The sequence below is a fragment of the Setaria italica genome, chromosome II, assembly GCF_000263155.2.
Source record: "Setaria italica strain Yugu1 chromosome II, Setaria_italica_v2.0, whole genome shotgun sequence".
Classification (NCBI taxonomy): Eukaryota; Viridiplantae; Streptophyta; class Magnoliopsida; order Poales; family Poaceae; genus Setaria; species Setaria italica.
In genome coordinates, this window is record NC_028451.1 from 23,558,387 (window position 1) to 23,571,479 (window position 13,093).

Genomic DNA, 13,093 nt, shown 5'->3' on the forward strand with positions numbered 1-13,093 from the left:
GCCGGCGCTCGCCTGCGCCCGCCCGCGCCCGCCGGCCGCCGGCGCTCGCCCGCGCCCGCCCGCGTGGACAGACGGCGCGTGACGGGGGCGAAGTGGGATGCCCCCGTCCGCTCGTTTTGGTGGGACGGGGGCATCCCGCATCTGGAGGGTATATTCCCTCGTAGGGATGTCCCCGTCCCACCTGTCCTCCAACCAAACGCGGGACGAAGTGGGATCGTCCCGTCCCGTCCCACTTCGTCCTCGCAACCAAACGCACCCTTAGCTTCAAAGCACACTTAAATCAAGTGAAGGGGCAAAAACAAATGTACAATTTTTTACAAATTGCGTGACCACTCTGGTATATATCAAGCTGGCCTCGACAATTGTAAAAAAAACTTATTCCAAAATTAAAATAGCACTACTTTTTTATAACAGTCATAGCTTCTTCAACTAGTGGGAATGAATATTTCAAATTTTGGTACTAATATTGTTTGAAACATTAATGTTTGAAAATGGATTATGTAAGTCTACTATCAAGTTTATTAATTATTGAAATTCATACATCTTTTATATGGTACTCTTTGAAATCTTAGAACGAATTAATACTTTCCTAGTTTGCAGTTTTATATGCAAAGGATTGTTTTTTTGGCAGTAGGAATTATGAACTTGGCTCATTGGCTGGCAGCTTGCGATGTCAATTATATTAAAATAAACAACGGTCAACCAGTGGAGGAAGCGTGGACCAAGTTATACAAAACTTGCAAATTACAACGAGGGAACAACTACAGTTCTCTTTCGTTTTTTTATAGGTTCCACGTAGTGTCTCTACTGTAACTGCAATTTTCTATTTGCAGTGATTAATGTTCCTACTCTTTTATAGACCAATTAATATATTACTTTTTATGATTTCGTCATTATTACAGTATTAAAAAAATAATCAGAACGCCACAAAAGACCTCAAATATTGCGCCCAAAAAAATTATATTTCAAACTATACGCATACGATCGGAAATACGAATACGCAGACATGTACGCCGTACGAATACGTACACCAATCACCTGCTTCATCGAGGCCGACCTCCCCCTCCCGCCCCGCGACGCCTCGTCCTTCTTCCTCCTCGTCTCCTTCCCTCGCTTCCACCTCCTTTCAAACCCTAGAACTCGATTCCCCACCCAAAACCCTAACCCTAGCCCCCCCCCCCCCCGCCTCTTCTCCTCCGTGTACCCCTCCGCTCCGCGGTGCTCCTCGCGGCTCCCGCGCCCGCGGCCCGCCTCGCCCGGTCCTCCCCGTCGGCCCTCGCGGACCTAGGGTTTCGCTCGGTCTCGAGCTGCTCGTTCGTTCTCTGGGTTGGGCGGGCGGGCGGGTCGGCGAGGAGGTGGTGGGTGGAGATGAGATGAGGTTGCAGCGGCAGTTGGGTGGTGGGAGCTATGAGTAGGCTCTCGTTCAGGCCGCGGCCGCTCGACATCCACAAGAAGCTCCCCATCCTCAAGTCCGTGCGGGAGTTCGAGGATGAGGAGCCGGGGGTCGCGCCTCTTGCCTCCGCGAGGGCGGGGGTGCTGCTGCGCCACTCAGGGGCGGAGCTTACTGCATCTGCGGCAAACAATGCCACAGAGGGCGAGGTAATTTGAAGCTGCTGCTTGAGCTGCGGCAATGTTAAATGTTGGTGCTCGGAGGCTCGTAGAGTTTGATTCTAGATTGTAGTGAGCTGAATTGAGCTGGCTTCTGTGCTTGAATTCCCATTTCACCAGCTTAGCTTCGTGATATGCATATTATGCATGGGTAAAACTACTGTTTGGTGTAGCTTTTATCATGGTGGCCATTGCAAAAATGAGAAATGAAGAGGACTTTGGGTTGGATTACAGATTGTAATATCATGGAATAACTCCATTTCCAGTATACTGTCTGGTTTCTAGTGTTTAGACATGCCAAATGAAGACTACTATTCTAACTTATCTCATATTGCTGCCATGTACTGTGGCTAAATTTACATTGACACTGTAACGAAATATCTGTGATGATAAGATTATCTAAGAAACAAGGCTTTTCCAGTGGAATGATGCAATCTGTGGCCTGTAATAGCTTTCATGCATTTCTCGATGAACCTGTTTTACTTTCATTTGATACGGCTCACGTTATAGGTATCAAGAATTTCTTAGAGAAGTTATTGCTGCTATACTTTCATTTGTGTACAGCTTCATTTCTAAGAAACCAAAACTTTTAGCAATAAATATATTTTAAACACATGGCCATCTTTCTATGAAGTGGATTTGGGATATACGCTGCTTGGTTTCTTGGACCATATTTCAGATATTGGACTATTTGCCAGGTGCATAGGTTTGTTCCAGCGATAGTGAAAATTTTCTGTCCACCTAATTGAAACCATAATTATTTTTACATATTCTGTCTTTTTTCTGAAATATCTTGTCCAGAGATTCAAAAGATTGATGCTTTGCTAGGTTGATCTGAGAAGTATCTATTTCTGATTATTTTGAAATAATTGTATTGGCTATAACAAAACATAGTCTGATGTGGTTAGATCACTTAGTCCAACCAATATATGCTCAAGCTTGGTATATCTATTGAACTGCTACTATATCATATATGGTTCAAAGGATGCTAGACAAAGGAATTATATCACACTACTTTGCAGGGAAATCAAGCACCCAGTAAGAAGAATATCCAAGAAATACCAACCCCACAGTTTGATATTGTGGACACCTATGAAAGGGACTATACTCGTACCTTTGCACAACCGACATCTTATATACGTGGAAGAGGAGGTTTCTTTCTTATCGCTTCCCTGTAGTCGGCCTTTTTTTGCACCTAAAGTGTTGTGTTTATGAGTTCTATTACTAAGAGTGATCGATATCTGCAGCCAGAGCTGAGATCGGTGAATTTGTCGAGTATGACCTGGACAACGAAGATGAGGACTGGCTTGAGGACTTTAATAATGAGCGGAAGAATATAAACCCTGAAAAGTAAGAAAATGCTACTGATCTGGATAAATTAAGAAATGCTGCTGATTTATAAGTGAAAATGGGCTTTGACCTAGATAAATTGGTGGACTAGTTAAAGGAACTATGGTTGGAATTTAGCTGCAGTTAGAATATACGCCATTTGTATAGAATGTAACTCAAGAGTTAAGAACTATATACTTTTAGGAAGTGAAGTTTTTCCTTTCCTAGACCGCGCAATATCCCAACTTCAACTTCGTTTTTCTCAATTAAATTAGTTCCGTACAGACAAAAGAATAGCTTCTTGCTTATTTTCGTTTGAATAATATTTGTTACATTTTAATTCAAATCCTAATACAGGTTGGAAGTCCTACTATTCAAGTTGGAAATTTTGGACCACAAGGCTCGTGAAAGAGCAGGAGCCATAACACCAACTTTCATAGGGCCAGTACCAGTCCTCTTGCAGCTTGATACTGCTATGGAGGTAAAACCACACACTAAATGAAAACCATACTTAAGGGGATTACAGAGTTGGCATGCAGACTATGAATCTTATTTTCCAATAGATACTGTATTTGATATAACATATTCATATAAACCTACTGTATCTGGTCCATAATCATCCCTGATATTCATTTTTTTGGCCCTTTTAACAGCTCATGCATAGAATGCTGGCTACTGGATTTTGTATGTTGAATGTCTTAGGACTCCTCATGCTAGATATAGCACATACTCGACGTTTTTGCTTGATGTGTTAAGATGTACTATGCATTGATGTATGACACCCAGCTTCCAATATATGTCAAAACACTTATGCACCAGATACAAAACTCCCTTGTCATTTCTATGATGTACTCTCTAATGGCAGAATACAACATATTTATAACAGAAGTGACTTTTCAATGTGTTCTTGTCTTTCTGTTTATTGTATGGTGTCTAAGTGCTGACAATGCTGCCACTTTGTGCATTCATTATGGATTCTCAATGGAAATTTTGCAATGAATAGAATTACATGTTTTCAACACACTATTAAGTATTAACTTTCAGTATGTACGTCATCACGGATTTGCTTACTATGTTTGTGGCATAGTGTTTATGTCATAGAACTGTGGTCTTCTAAGTCAAATGGAACTAAACTTGGGGAGTTTGGAGGTGTTTTGTGTCCACAGGGGGGCATTTTGTTTGTTTGTTCGGTTCCATGCCAACATCAATGTGTCCTCGGAAAGGATATGTGAATGTTTAGAATACATAAGGTTGCAAGAAACGCGACCTTGTGGAGCTTCTGAATAATCACTGACAAGACCTTCCATACACTCTTGGTTTGCACATTATTGTGCTTGTCCATGTGTTATTGTCAAAACTGACTCATAGTTAGGTGGATTCTGCTATTGATTACTTTTTAGATATTGGTTGGGAAGGATTTCAAGGCATAGATATTGATTGTCAGTAAGATTTTCAAGTGGGAGCGAGTAAAAAAGTAACTTAACATTTTCCTGTAGTAAATCTGCCGATGATCTGATTATTCTTCAGCTCTTTTCCCCCTAGATTCTTGGGGAAGGTTTACTTTTTTTACCTGCTTTTCTCTTTCACTCGGAACAATTACTAACCAAAGTGCTTTCTTTGTAGGCTTTGCAGTACTTGTCTGTTCGGTATGCAGTTTTCCAAGCTGTATATAACTACTGGAAAGAAAAGGTATGTTTTTACTTTCAAATGTAGTATATAGTTTTTTCGAGTACAAATGGTATTTCTCTTTTGGTTTTGTAGCTATGCCTCACTGTCATTGACTTTAATATCTTGTTTTCACGATCTAATTTGCCTGAAAACCTTTAAATCCTGACTTAGTCTTTAAATCAGAAACTTGGCTTATATTTCATGATCTTATACCTTTTGTTCTTTTATCAGAGGGAACGATGGCAAAAGCCTATTCTTCGGCGATTGCAGGTTAGCATATTTCTTTGGTATCTTAGTGATTTATCTTAACTTTTCATGAAGTTCCTTCTGCCTTTAGGCATTTTTTTGTTTACGAATGTTTCTAGTGTCCTATATACATTAGTCTTGTGCAAATTATTCCAGATTCCAGTGTGAAACATGCTATTTCTTTGTGAAATAGTGTACCACATGATGTTGCAATTTGTCACCAGATGTGGCAATTGCTTTGTTAAATTATATTTCCTCCAATTGGAAATATAAGTCCATCTAGATTTGTCTTAAGTCAAACCTTTTATAGTTTTAACTATAAAATTCTAAAATTTCATATACACTGACAAAACAAGATTGTCACTGTTAGATTCATTATGAAAAAAAATACTTCTATAAATATAACTCTTTCCATCTAAGATAATATATTTTTATAGATATTGCTAGTCAAAGTTTCATATTGGAGACCATGTCAAATGGACTTGTATTTCCGATCGGGTGAAGTATAAATTAATGTCAGTTTGCATGACCATTGGAGGGTTAACTGGAGTTACACTCGATGAGAAACTGGCTGGAACTCCTAAGACAACTGGTCCTCGTTTTAATCTTTTCCTGAAGTGCTATAAATGTTGTCCATGATAAATCTGCCCAGCAAACTTATAGTTTGCTTAATGATATCACATATCGTAATTGCATGATAGCAGGGCAGATATTGGATCGAATCTTTGCTTCAGTGTCAATTGTCCTATGGATGCCTTATGTCTGGCTTGCAAAGTGCCCACTCCTGTAGTTTGGTCATGGTCATCTATCCTGCCCTAATGAGTCATGCTGGCAAGTGGCAACTTGGTCATACTTTTGGCATCCCAAATGAGTTTCAAATTGTAGCGCACATTTCCTCAAAGGATTTGGCCATTATTTTCCTGTGAAATTTCTTCACCTATGATATGTTCTTGTAAACTTTGTTTTGGCCTACAAGCTTAGGATTAGGATGTTATAATATGTTCGGGCTTCTTAGCTGCATTTCTTTATCATTGGTGGCTGACTTGGCTGTTGTTTTGCAGCCTCCTCCGCCAGTGAATGATACAAACCCATACAATGTCTTCAGGCCAAGAGAAAAGGCTCATCGTCTTCATACAAGAAGGGTAGGTGTTTTGAGATCCTTGAGATCAGTGATTATCATTTAATACATAACTTATGGCTGCAGCTATTAATAAAGAAGTTAAATTTTCCTTTTTGAAATTTACCTTCTGCTATCATGTTTTTCTTTTCTTTAAAACGTGATTGTGCTTTTTATTTTGAGTTGTATAACAGTTTACTGCGTTTTCCAGATGCAAAGACGAGAAAACAATATCCAGTCATTTGAAAAACTTCGCCTGGTAAGAAACAGTTATTTTTCTTGTGGTTATTATCCTAGTTAAACATCTTAATGTTGCACTGGTAAATATATTTTTATTAAGGCTTTTCTGGCATCTCGTTTTCTTTTACTTATTGCTGTTTCCTTCATCCTGCCCATCTTACTGTATATCTCTGTACAAATTTCTAATCTAGGATAATTTTGTTTCTTTTAAATTGGAAACATAAACGATTCACTGATTATTTTTTGCAATGAGGTTTAGCATGTACATGTTAAAGAAAGTGGTACTCTTTACTTTTTTAACTGGTAGAAAATGTCAGTTGAATGTTTTGACACTAAGGAACCATTCTGATGTCTGCTTATCCTATTACAACTCATTGCTGAATCATATTACTTATCCATGAATCTCATTAAATCCTTTATTTATTTATACTTTTTGTTTCTAGATGCTCATTAATTAGTTGTGATCTAAGTTCTTTAGCTGTCATTTTTTATGTTGCTACCACATGGAGGTTTTCCTGTTCATTTTTTAAACAGAACTGCACAAAATATGTTAAAAGAGGAAAACAAAGTCCATGTTTTCTTTATAATGTGCAATTATTGCTAACAATAGTTTGATCGTGCTATCTGATTTGTGAGAGCTTGTATTCTCATGCTTGAAGTACTCCCTCCAGTCACAAATAAGCGATGTTTTGGGGTTGTCTTAAGGGCCTGTTTGGCAGAGCTCCCAGAGCAAGTTCTAGGCTGAATCTAGGAGGAGTTCTGCCAAACAGTTTTTCAGAGAGAAGTAATTCCATGCTGATTCTGTGAAGTAATTATCTGGAATCAACTAAGGGGTTGGGAGCTGTTAAAACTAGCTTCTTTTGATTCTCTTCTCGTACATAGAGAATCACCTTCAGTCACAAAATCACTTCTCTCAGATCAGATTAGCAGGTGGAGCTCTACCAAAGCCCTAAGTCATTCAATCCAAACTTTAGTTGCAAATTACCATTTATTTGTTGAATTTGCATGTTTCAATGTTTGAAAATAACACGAGTAAATTTGTCTCATGTACTTTCATAAAGTACACTTTTACTATGTTATAAAGATTTTGTAAAAAAAATTTCTAGTCAAAAGTCATGATCTGTAGTGTCAATGTCCATAATGTTACTTATTTGTTACTGGTTAATACCGTCTAGTTTCGTTGCTGTTCCACTGCATGGAATTCCCTTTTGTATAGCTGAACTACTTTTTGTGGTACCTTTATCTTATGTGATGCAGTGGCAAAGTTCAGCAGTGCATGTCTACACATTCTTTTAAAAGCTTTAAAACTGTTGCTTTTTTGCATGTGTTTTGAAATCCTTGCCTTTTGCATGTGTTGTGATATGGACTGTAAATTACAAGATCTTGAATGGTGCTACGTGATTTTGTGCTTTTTTGCTGCTTATGATATGAGCTTGAAAATTTTGTGTCAGGTGCGACGCAACTTGGAGCAAGCAAAAGCACTAATGGATGCTTTGATTAAGGTTAGTTTATGCATAATCTGATCTTGCAGTTCTTTGGAAAATATAAACAGCACTTCTGTCATAGTTATTAGGACCAGACCGGACCGGCGGTTCGATCGGTAAAAAGACCAAACCAGGGCCTCCAACAGTTTGGTTCACTTAAAAGACGTCCATGCAATCGGACCCAAAAAACCGACAAACCGGCCGGTTTTCTAAAAAACCAGCGAACTGGACGTTTCATAGGAATCGGACAGCTTTTGCTGGCATCTCTGTGCGTTCCTATTTTGACCTGCTGGGCCCTACGCCGAACCTTATCTCTTTGGGTTCTTGTCACCACGCACAGCACTACAGCAGCACCGTTTCATTCCACACGCAGAAGCAAGCGCCGGTGAGCAGGGACGGTAGCTGCTGCTGTGAGGACTAGGGGCACAGCAGTGAGCAGGCCACCGGCGCTGTAGGGCTGCCATGAGCAGTGAGCGGGGCTCCGGCTGCTGTGAGCAGCGAACGGGGTGGTGGGGCAGCACCGCGGGGAGCGGCGACCGAGGCGGTGGCACAGCACCACGGCGAGCATGGCGGCGGGGCAGCACAGCATTAGGTGCAGCCAAGGGGCGAGTGTGCCGCGGCAGAGCAAACCTCGGTGACCTGACAGAGGACGCAGCAAGGTCCTGGCGGCGAGTTACTGATGGCACTGCTACTTGTGAAGTTGCTACCGCTCGAATGTGATTGAAATGCCTTTTCCTTCTTTCTTATATTTGTGATTGAAATTATTGCGATATAAATTGAATGATGGCTGTAACAAATTTGCATGGGAGTCGATCATTTGCCACTAAAATTAAGATTCAGACTTGAGATAATGGAGCTGTAAATCCTCAAATGCATCTCAATTCTAAGCATAAACTTGCAGCCTAGTCAAACATCTTAATGGCTATGTCATGTGCTTCCCGGTTACTTGAGATCAATGTTAATCATCAATGATATGTTCCCCGATTCTAAATATTTTGTGGCCGGTTCGATTCAATGGCTATGTCATGTGCTTCCCGGTTACTTGAGATCAATGTTAATCATCAATGATATGTTCCCCGATTCTAAATATTTTGTGGCCGGTTCGATTCAACGGTTCGAAGCTATTGAACCGGCAGTTCAACCGGTTCTAAATGGATGGACCAATGAACCGACGGACTCACCGGTTCGATGACCGGTCCGGTCCTAATAACTAACTTCTGTAATTATTTAATTACTAACATACTGTTTACAGAGGGAGGAGACAAAGAGGGAGGCCATGGAATGCCATGTCAACCTTCAGCGCATTCAGATGAAATATAAGGTATAAACTGTTACACATTTTACATTTACCATATTCTAAAAGTCTACGTTATATGAATTCTGATATAACCAACAGCAAAATACAATTTATTTTTCCAACAATTACTGGTGAATTAGGATATAATTACTCTATGCTACTTATGTCATTGTTGTCTGTGAAAATGAAATCACTTGATGCTTTTCTTCATCTCCTGGACCACCATGTGACATGCGGTGGGGGATGAGATGGGGGAAAGCACCAGCAGCATTAGGCACATCAAATACTCATTATTTAGTTGCATTCAGTTACCTGTTATGTTTGCTGTCCCAGGATGTCACCCTCCCACAAGCCACAACTACCTCCCTGCTATCTTCGCAATGGCAGGAGCTTGACATTTATGAGTACCATGTTATTGCATGAAACAGTATTATGGCTTCACATGCCAAAGTAGTATTTCAATTAGGCCTTCTATGCATACTGCAGATACACCTTTGCCATTACTTATTCTTAGATTTCAGGAGGTTGGTTCATCCCTAGTTGATTCTTGTTCTTCGTGACATGTTTGTGCTTCTTGAGGACCCAAGAGGCAAAGACAGCCATTTTCATACAAAGAGAGAGAAGTTAATCTTTGTTATTTGATAGGAAATGTCGCACATAAACCAAAACAACACAGGTAATATGTCATAGTTTAAAAACTTCAACACATAGTAATTGCACTTTAGTGACAGTCAGCTGAAGGACTACTGGTACTTGGGTTTGATGAAAGAACGTAAGACTACCTTCACTTGGTTCTATGTTTTCATGGTTTAGTTTTGCACATATGGGAGCAGAAAATGTTCAAGTAAATCTATTAAGTACTTTTACCTTGTATTATGGCCAATTCATAATTACAGATTTATCACTGAGTGATATTATGGTCCATCCCATTTTAAGATTCTAGTTACAGTCCGCTTCTTTTTTCATGTCCTATTAGCTTTCTAATTCTTGATATATTTGATTCTTATTGCCTCACTACCATTTCCATTTTTCCTGTTTCAGCATGAGGCCCAGCTTGTTGATGATGGGACCACTTTGTCTGCCTTCCAGCAAACTTCTAGCAGATTTGACTCAAGTGACGATGATTATGCTGATTCAGATGACACCACAACTGAACAGCAATATATACGACCGGCTGTTTTCCATCCTCGGTTCCGTTCTAACAAGCTATCTGTGATCCCTCCACTCCGGATAAAGCGTGAACGGGAACTTAAAAGGAGACCTCAGCAGAATGGCTGGGTATTTAAAAGGGTATGATGTCTCTCAATCTCTCCCTCTTTTTTTCTTATTGTTCACTTCAAGGGATACAAGTGGGTACCCAATGGGTAGTTCTGGCTCCACCCCCCTTTAATCCATTTTTGTTCCATTTTTTCTTGCTCTGGAATCTGGATGAGTTCATTTTGATGAGTTTTCGGTCAACCCAGTGACCCAGCCAAGAGTAAACTTGCATCCCTAATCACTACAAAGAAACTGGTGTTAAACATTTGTTTCATGCTAGCCCCAGCTGTTTTAACCAGCCAAATTTAGGAAAGCCATTAGCTGCCACTTGAATGATGTTTAGAAGATAATGTTATTATCTTGTTCCAGAATGACAGCTTGAAAACATCTGACTGGAATCCAGTGAGAAACTGGCCAGATAGAGGGTTCCTAGTGGACACCCAATTTTTTCTTTGAAAATTCATCTTTTGTTACCCTGTAGGACAATGAGCATGAGGGCACCATTTTCTTGATGGGAACTCGGTCAATCACAAAGTGTAGATTTATACAAAATACAACAGTTGTTGTAGTTGAGCAGTTCCCTCTGTCAAGTCTATTTACCATCTTCAAATACAGGACCCCGAGGAGCCAGTATTCTTATTCACAAGACCACTTGATCCAGAGAAATTGGTCGCAGCAGGTATCAAGCCGCCACCAGATCCTCCCATTGAGAATGGTGCCACAACACCACCATTTCGGTGTCGAGGTAGGATTGGACGAGGTGGTCGCATCATCTTTGACCGATGGAACCCTCTTCTCCGGACACCAATTGGCCAGGAGACCTCTTATTATGTGCCATACGGTCACAGGCCTCCCTCACCTGAAGGTTGAAGATATTATTCTTCTGCACTTGGTGCGTATGCCGCTGGCACAGCTAGTGAATTGTGAAGCCCCCCTGAGCAATTGTGTTTCCATAGGTGCACAAAGTTTGTCCGTGGACTCCATTTGCGATCACCTGAGTCTCAACTCTTGAGCTCAATGGATCTGATGGAAAGGCAAGAAAGCTGCTGGATGAGCAGCAGCCACAATGGAAGTTGAGAAGGTATGGGCTATCGTGGGCCTAACATTTCTCGTCAGATGTGGCTGTCATCTTTTCGCTGCTGTTGTAAAATTATTGCAGTGTAGGTGAAAGAGTAGAGTGTTTTTAGGGTCAGTATTTAATATCATGCTCTCTCATTTGATTATTCATTTGGAGGAGAGGAAATCCTTCTCATTGCTAAGCCAAGCTTTTCTGTATAATGTCCCAACACCTTGTTGCATGTATTTGACTAATGCGCACACGTGTATATACTGTAACCCAACGTGCATTGGCATGTCGTGGCAAATGTCGTTAGTCAGTAGGTTAGGTGGAAAATGGTAATGGAAGGGGGGCAACAATGTTGTTTACTGTTGTTGAAATGTTGGTGGTCAACTTACTCTTGTAACCATGTACAGATTCAGGTTTTTGTTGTGTAACTCAAAGTCAACAAAGAGCTGGTCACTCTGTCAGGATTGCAAGATCTTGTGATTCTCTCTGACAACACTTTTATTTTATATGAGAATTGCCTTGCAGGATGTAGCAAGAATTCATCAGTTGGCGTTTCAGTTATGACCATTCAGAGCGGAATAGACATGTTACAAGTTAGTTGATCCAGTTTCCACAAGTTGATCCAGTTTCAGTGTCAGTCTTGCTGGTGCAGTGCTTATGTCGTGGACAAGACGAGCTGAGATGGTAATTTCGTCATCGGTTTGGCTGTGAGGCGTTGCTTCTGGAAATATTCATGGGCATAGATAGAGATCTGAAAAGCAGCAAACTGTTACATTCCACAGCGTGGTTTCAAAGATCTTTAGGTTTCACCGAAGCAGCAGGAGACAAGCTGTGAGCCTGGCTGGGGGCATTCTTACCTGATCAGTTGTCTTTGTGGCGATGAATTGTGCAACTCGTGGCCAGTCCTGACCAAATCTACGAAAGGAGCTAGGTTTAGAATTGTTGTACATGGAATGAATGGTGGTATAGATTTGTCGTTCCAGTCGGAAGGCTCAAGATGTTGGGATTGTACTGCGGTATATCTGGTTCATGTTTCAGCAGAACTATATACCTCGCCAGGGCAATCCTGAAGTTGATCCGTTCCCTGATGCTCCAGCATTCTTTGGGAGGCTGAGCAATGGCGCACAACAGCTCCATACTGCGCTTTCGCATGGGGTTCTTCCTTCCTGATGGTGATGAACGTTGTTTCCCCATTGCCGACGGTGCTTTCTCCTTGCATTCAGAGCACAGCATCTCGATCTAGAAGAGCCAGAATCCTAGTGCGTATATATCCATGTCACTGCAGGTCAGAAGTTTATGAGTTGATCATGCGAAAGATAAGATGGGCAAGCAGAGTGCAAATAAGCGTGAGTTGTCTGAAAAGGCCGCGTTTTACATACTGGAATCATGGTCATGCCTTGAAGAGACAAGGGAAGAGAAAAACGGAATGGCCCATATAGTCATATGTATCTCGTGATCAGTGAGTTATATGTTTCCTTTGTTTTGAAGCATCTCCTTTTTACTAAAAAGGATTCCTCAAAGGAGCTCATCGTTTACTACCAACTTGTACCTGGCGGAAGAAACATCTCTAGCATATGGAGCTTCCAATCCAAAATACTACAGTTTTATAGTGGAGCATTTTATGCATGTAACCTCATATAAGGGCAATTCCCGTTCAAATTAACATTAAAACACTAAGGTACGGTGGCCCCTTAGGGAACCCCTTCTGATTCGGGGGGCACGCTAAGTCGCTAAGAAGACATGAAGCCCGTTGATGTTCAAAATCATGATTCTGAAATAGA

The 13,093-nt window shown here is 40.9% G+C and overlaps 1 protein-coding gene across 1 annotated transcript; it reads left to right on the forward strand.

Moving 5' to 3' along the window:
* Positions 1-1,077: 1,077 nt before the first annotated feature.
* Positions 1,078-11,784, forward strand: LOC101776678. Its single transcript, XM_022824459.1, has 12 exons — positions 1,078-1,599; positions 2,631-2,760; positions 2,856-2,958; positions 3,295-3,418; positions 4,561-4,626; positions 4,837-4,875; positions 5,913-5,993; positions 6,180-6,227; positions 7,660-7,710; positions 8,945-9,013; positions 10,031-10,279; positions 10,862-11,784. Exons 1-12 carry the CDS (start codon positions 1,408-1,410, stop codon positions 11,114-11,116), a joined length of 1,407 nt encoding a protein of 468 aa, XP_022680194.1. The 5' UTR covers positions 1,078-1,407; the 3' UTR covers positions 11,117-11,784.
* Positions 11,785-13,093: the final 1,309 nt, after the last annotated feature.

Coding starts and splice junctions, on each gene's coding strand:
- LOC101776678 (XM_022824459.1), top strand. CDS start 1,408: ATGAGTAGGCTCTCGTTCAGGCCGCGGCCGCTCGACATCCACAAGAAG. Junction 2,959..3,294: donor AAGAATATAAACCCTGAAAA/GTAAGAAAATGC, acceptor ATCCTAATACAG/GTTGGAAGTCCTACTATTCA. Junction 4,876..5,912: donor CTATTCTTCGGCGATTGCAG/GTTAGCATATTT, acceptor GTTGTTTTGCAG/CCTCCTCCGCCAGTGAATGA.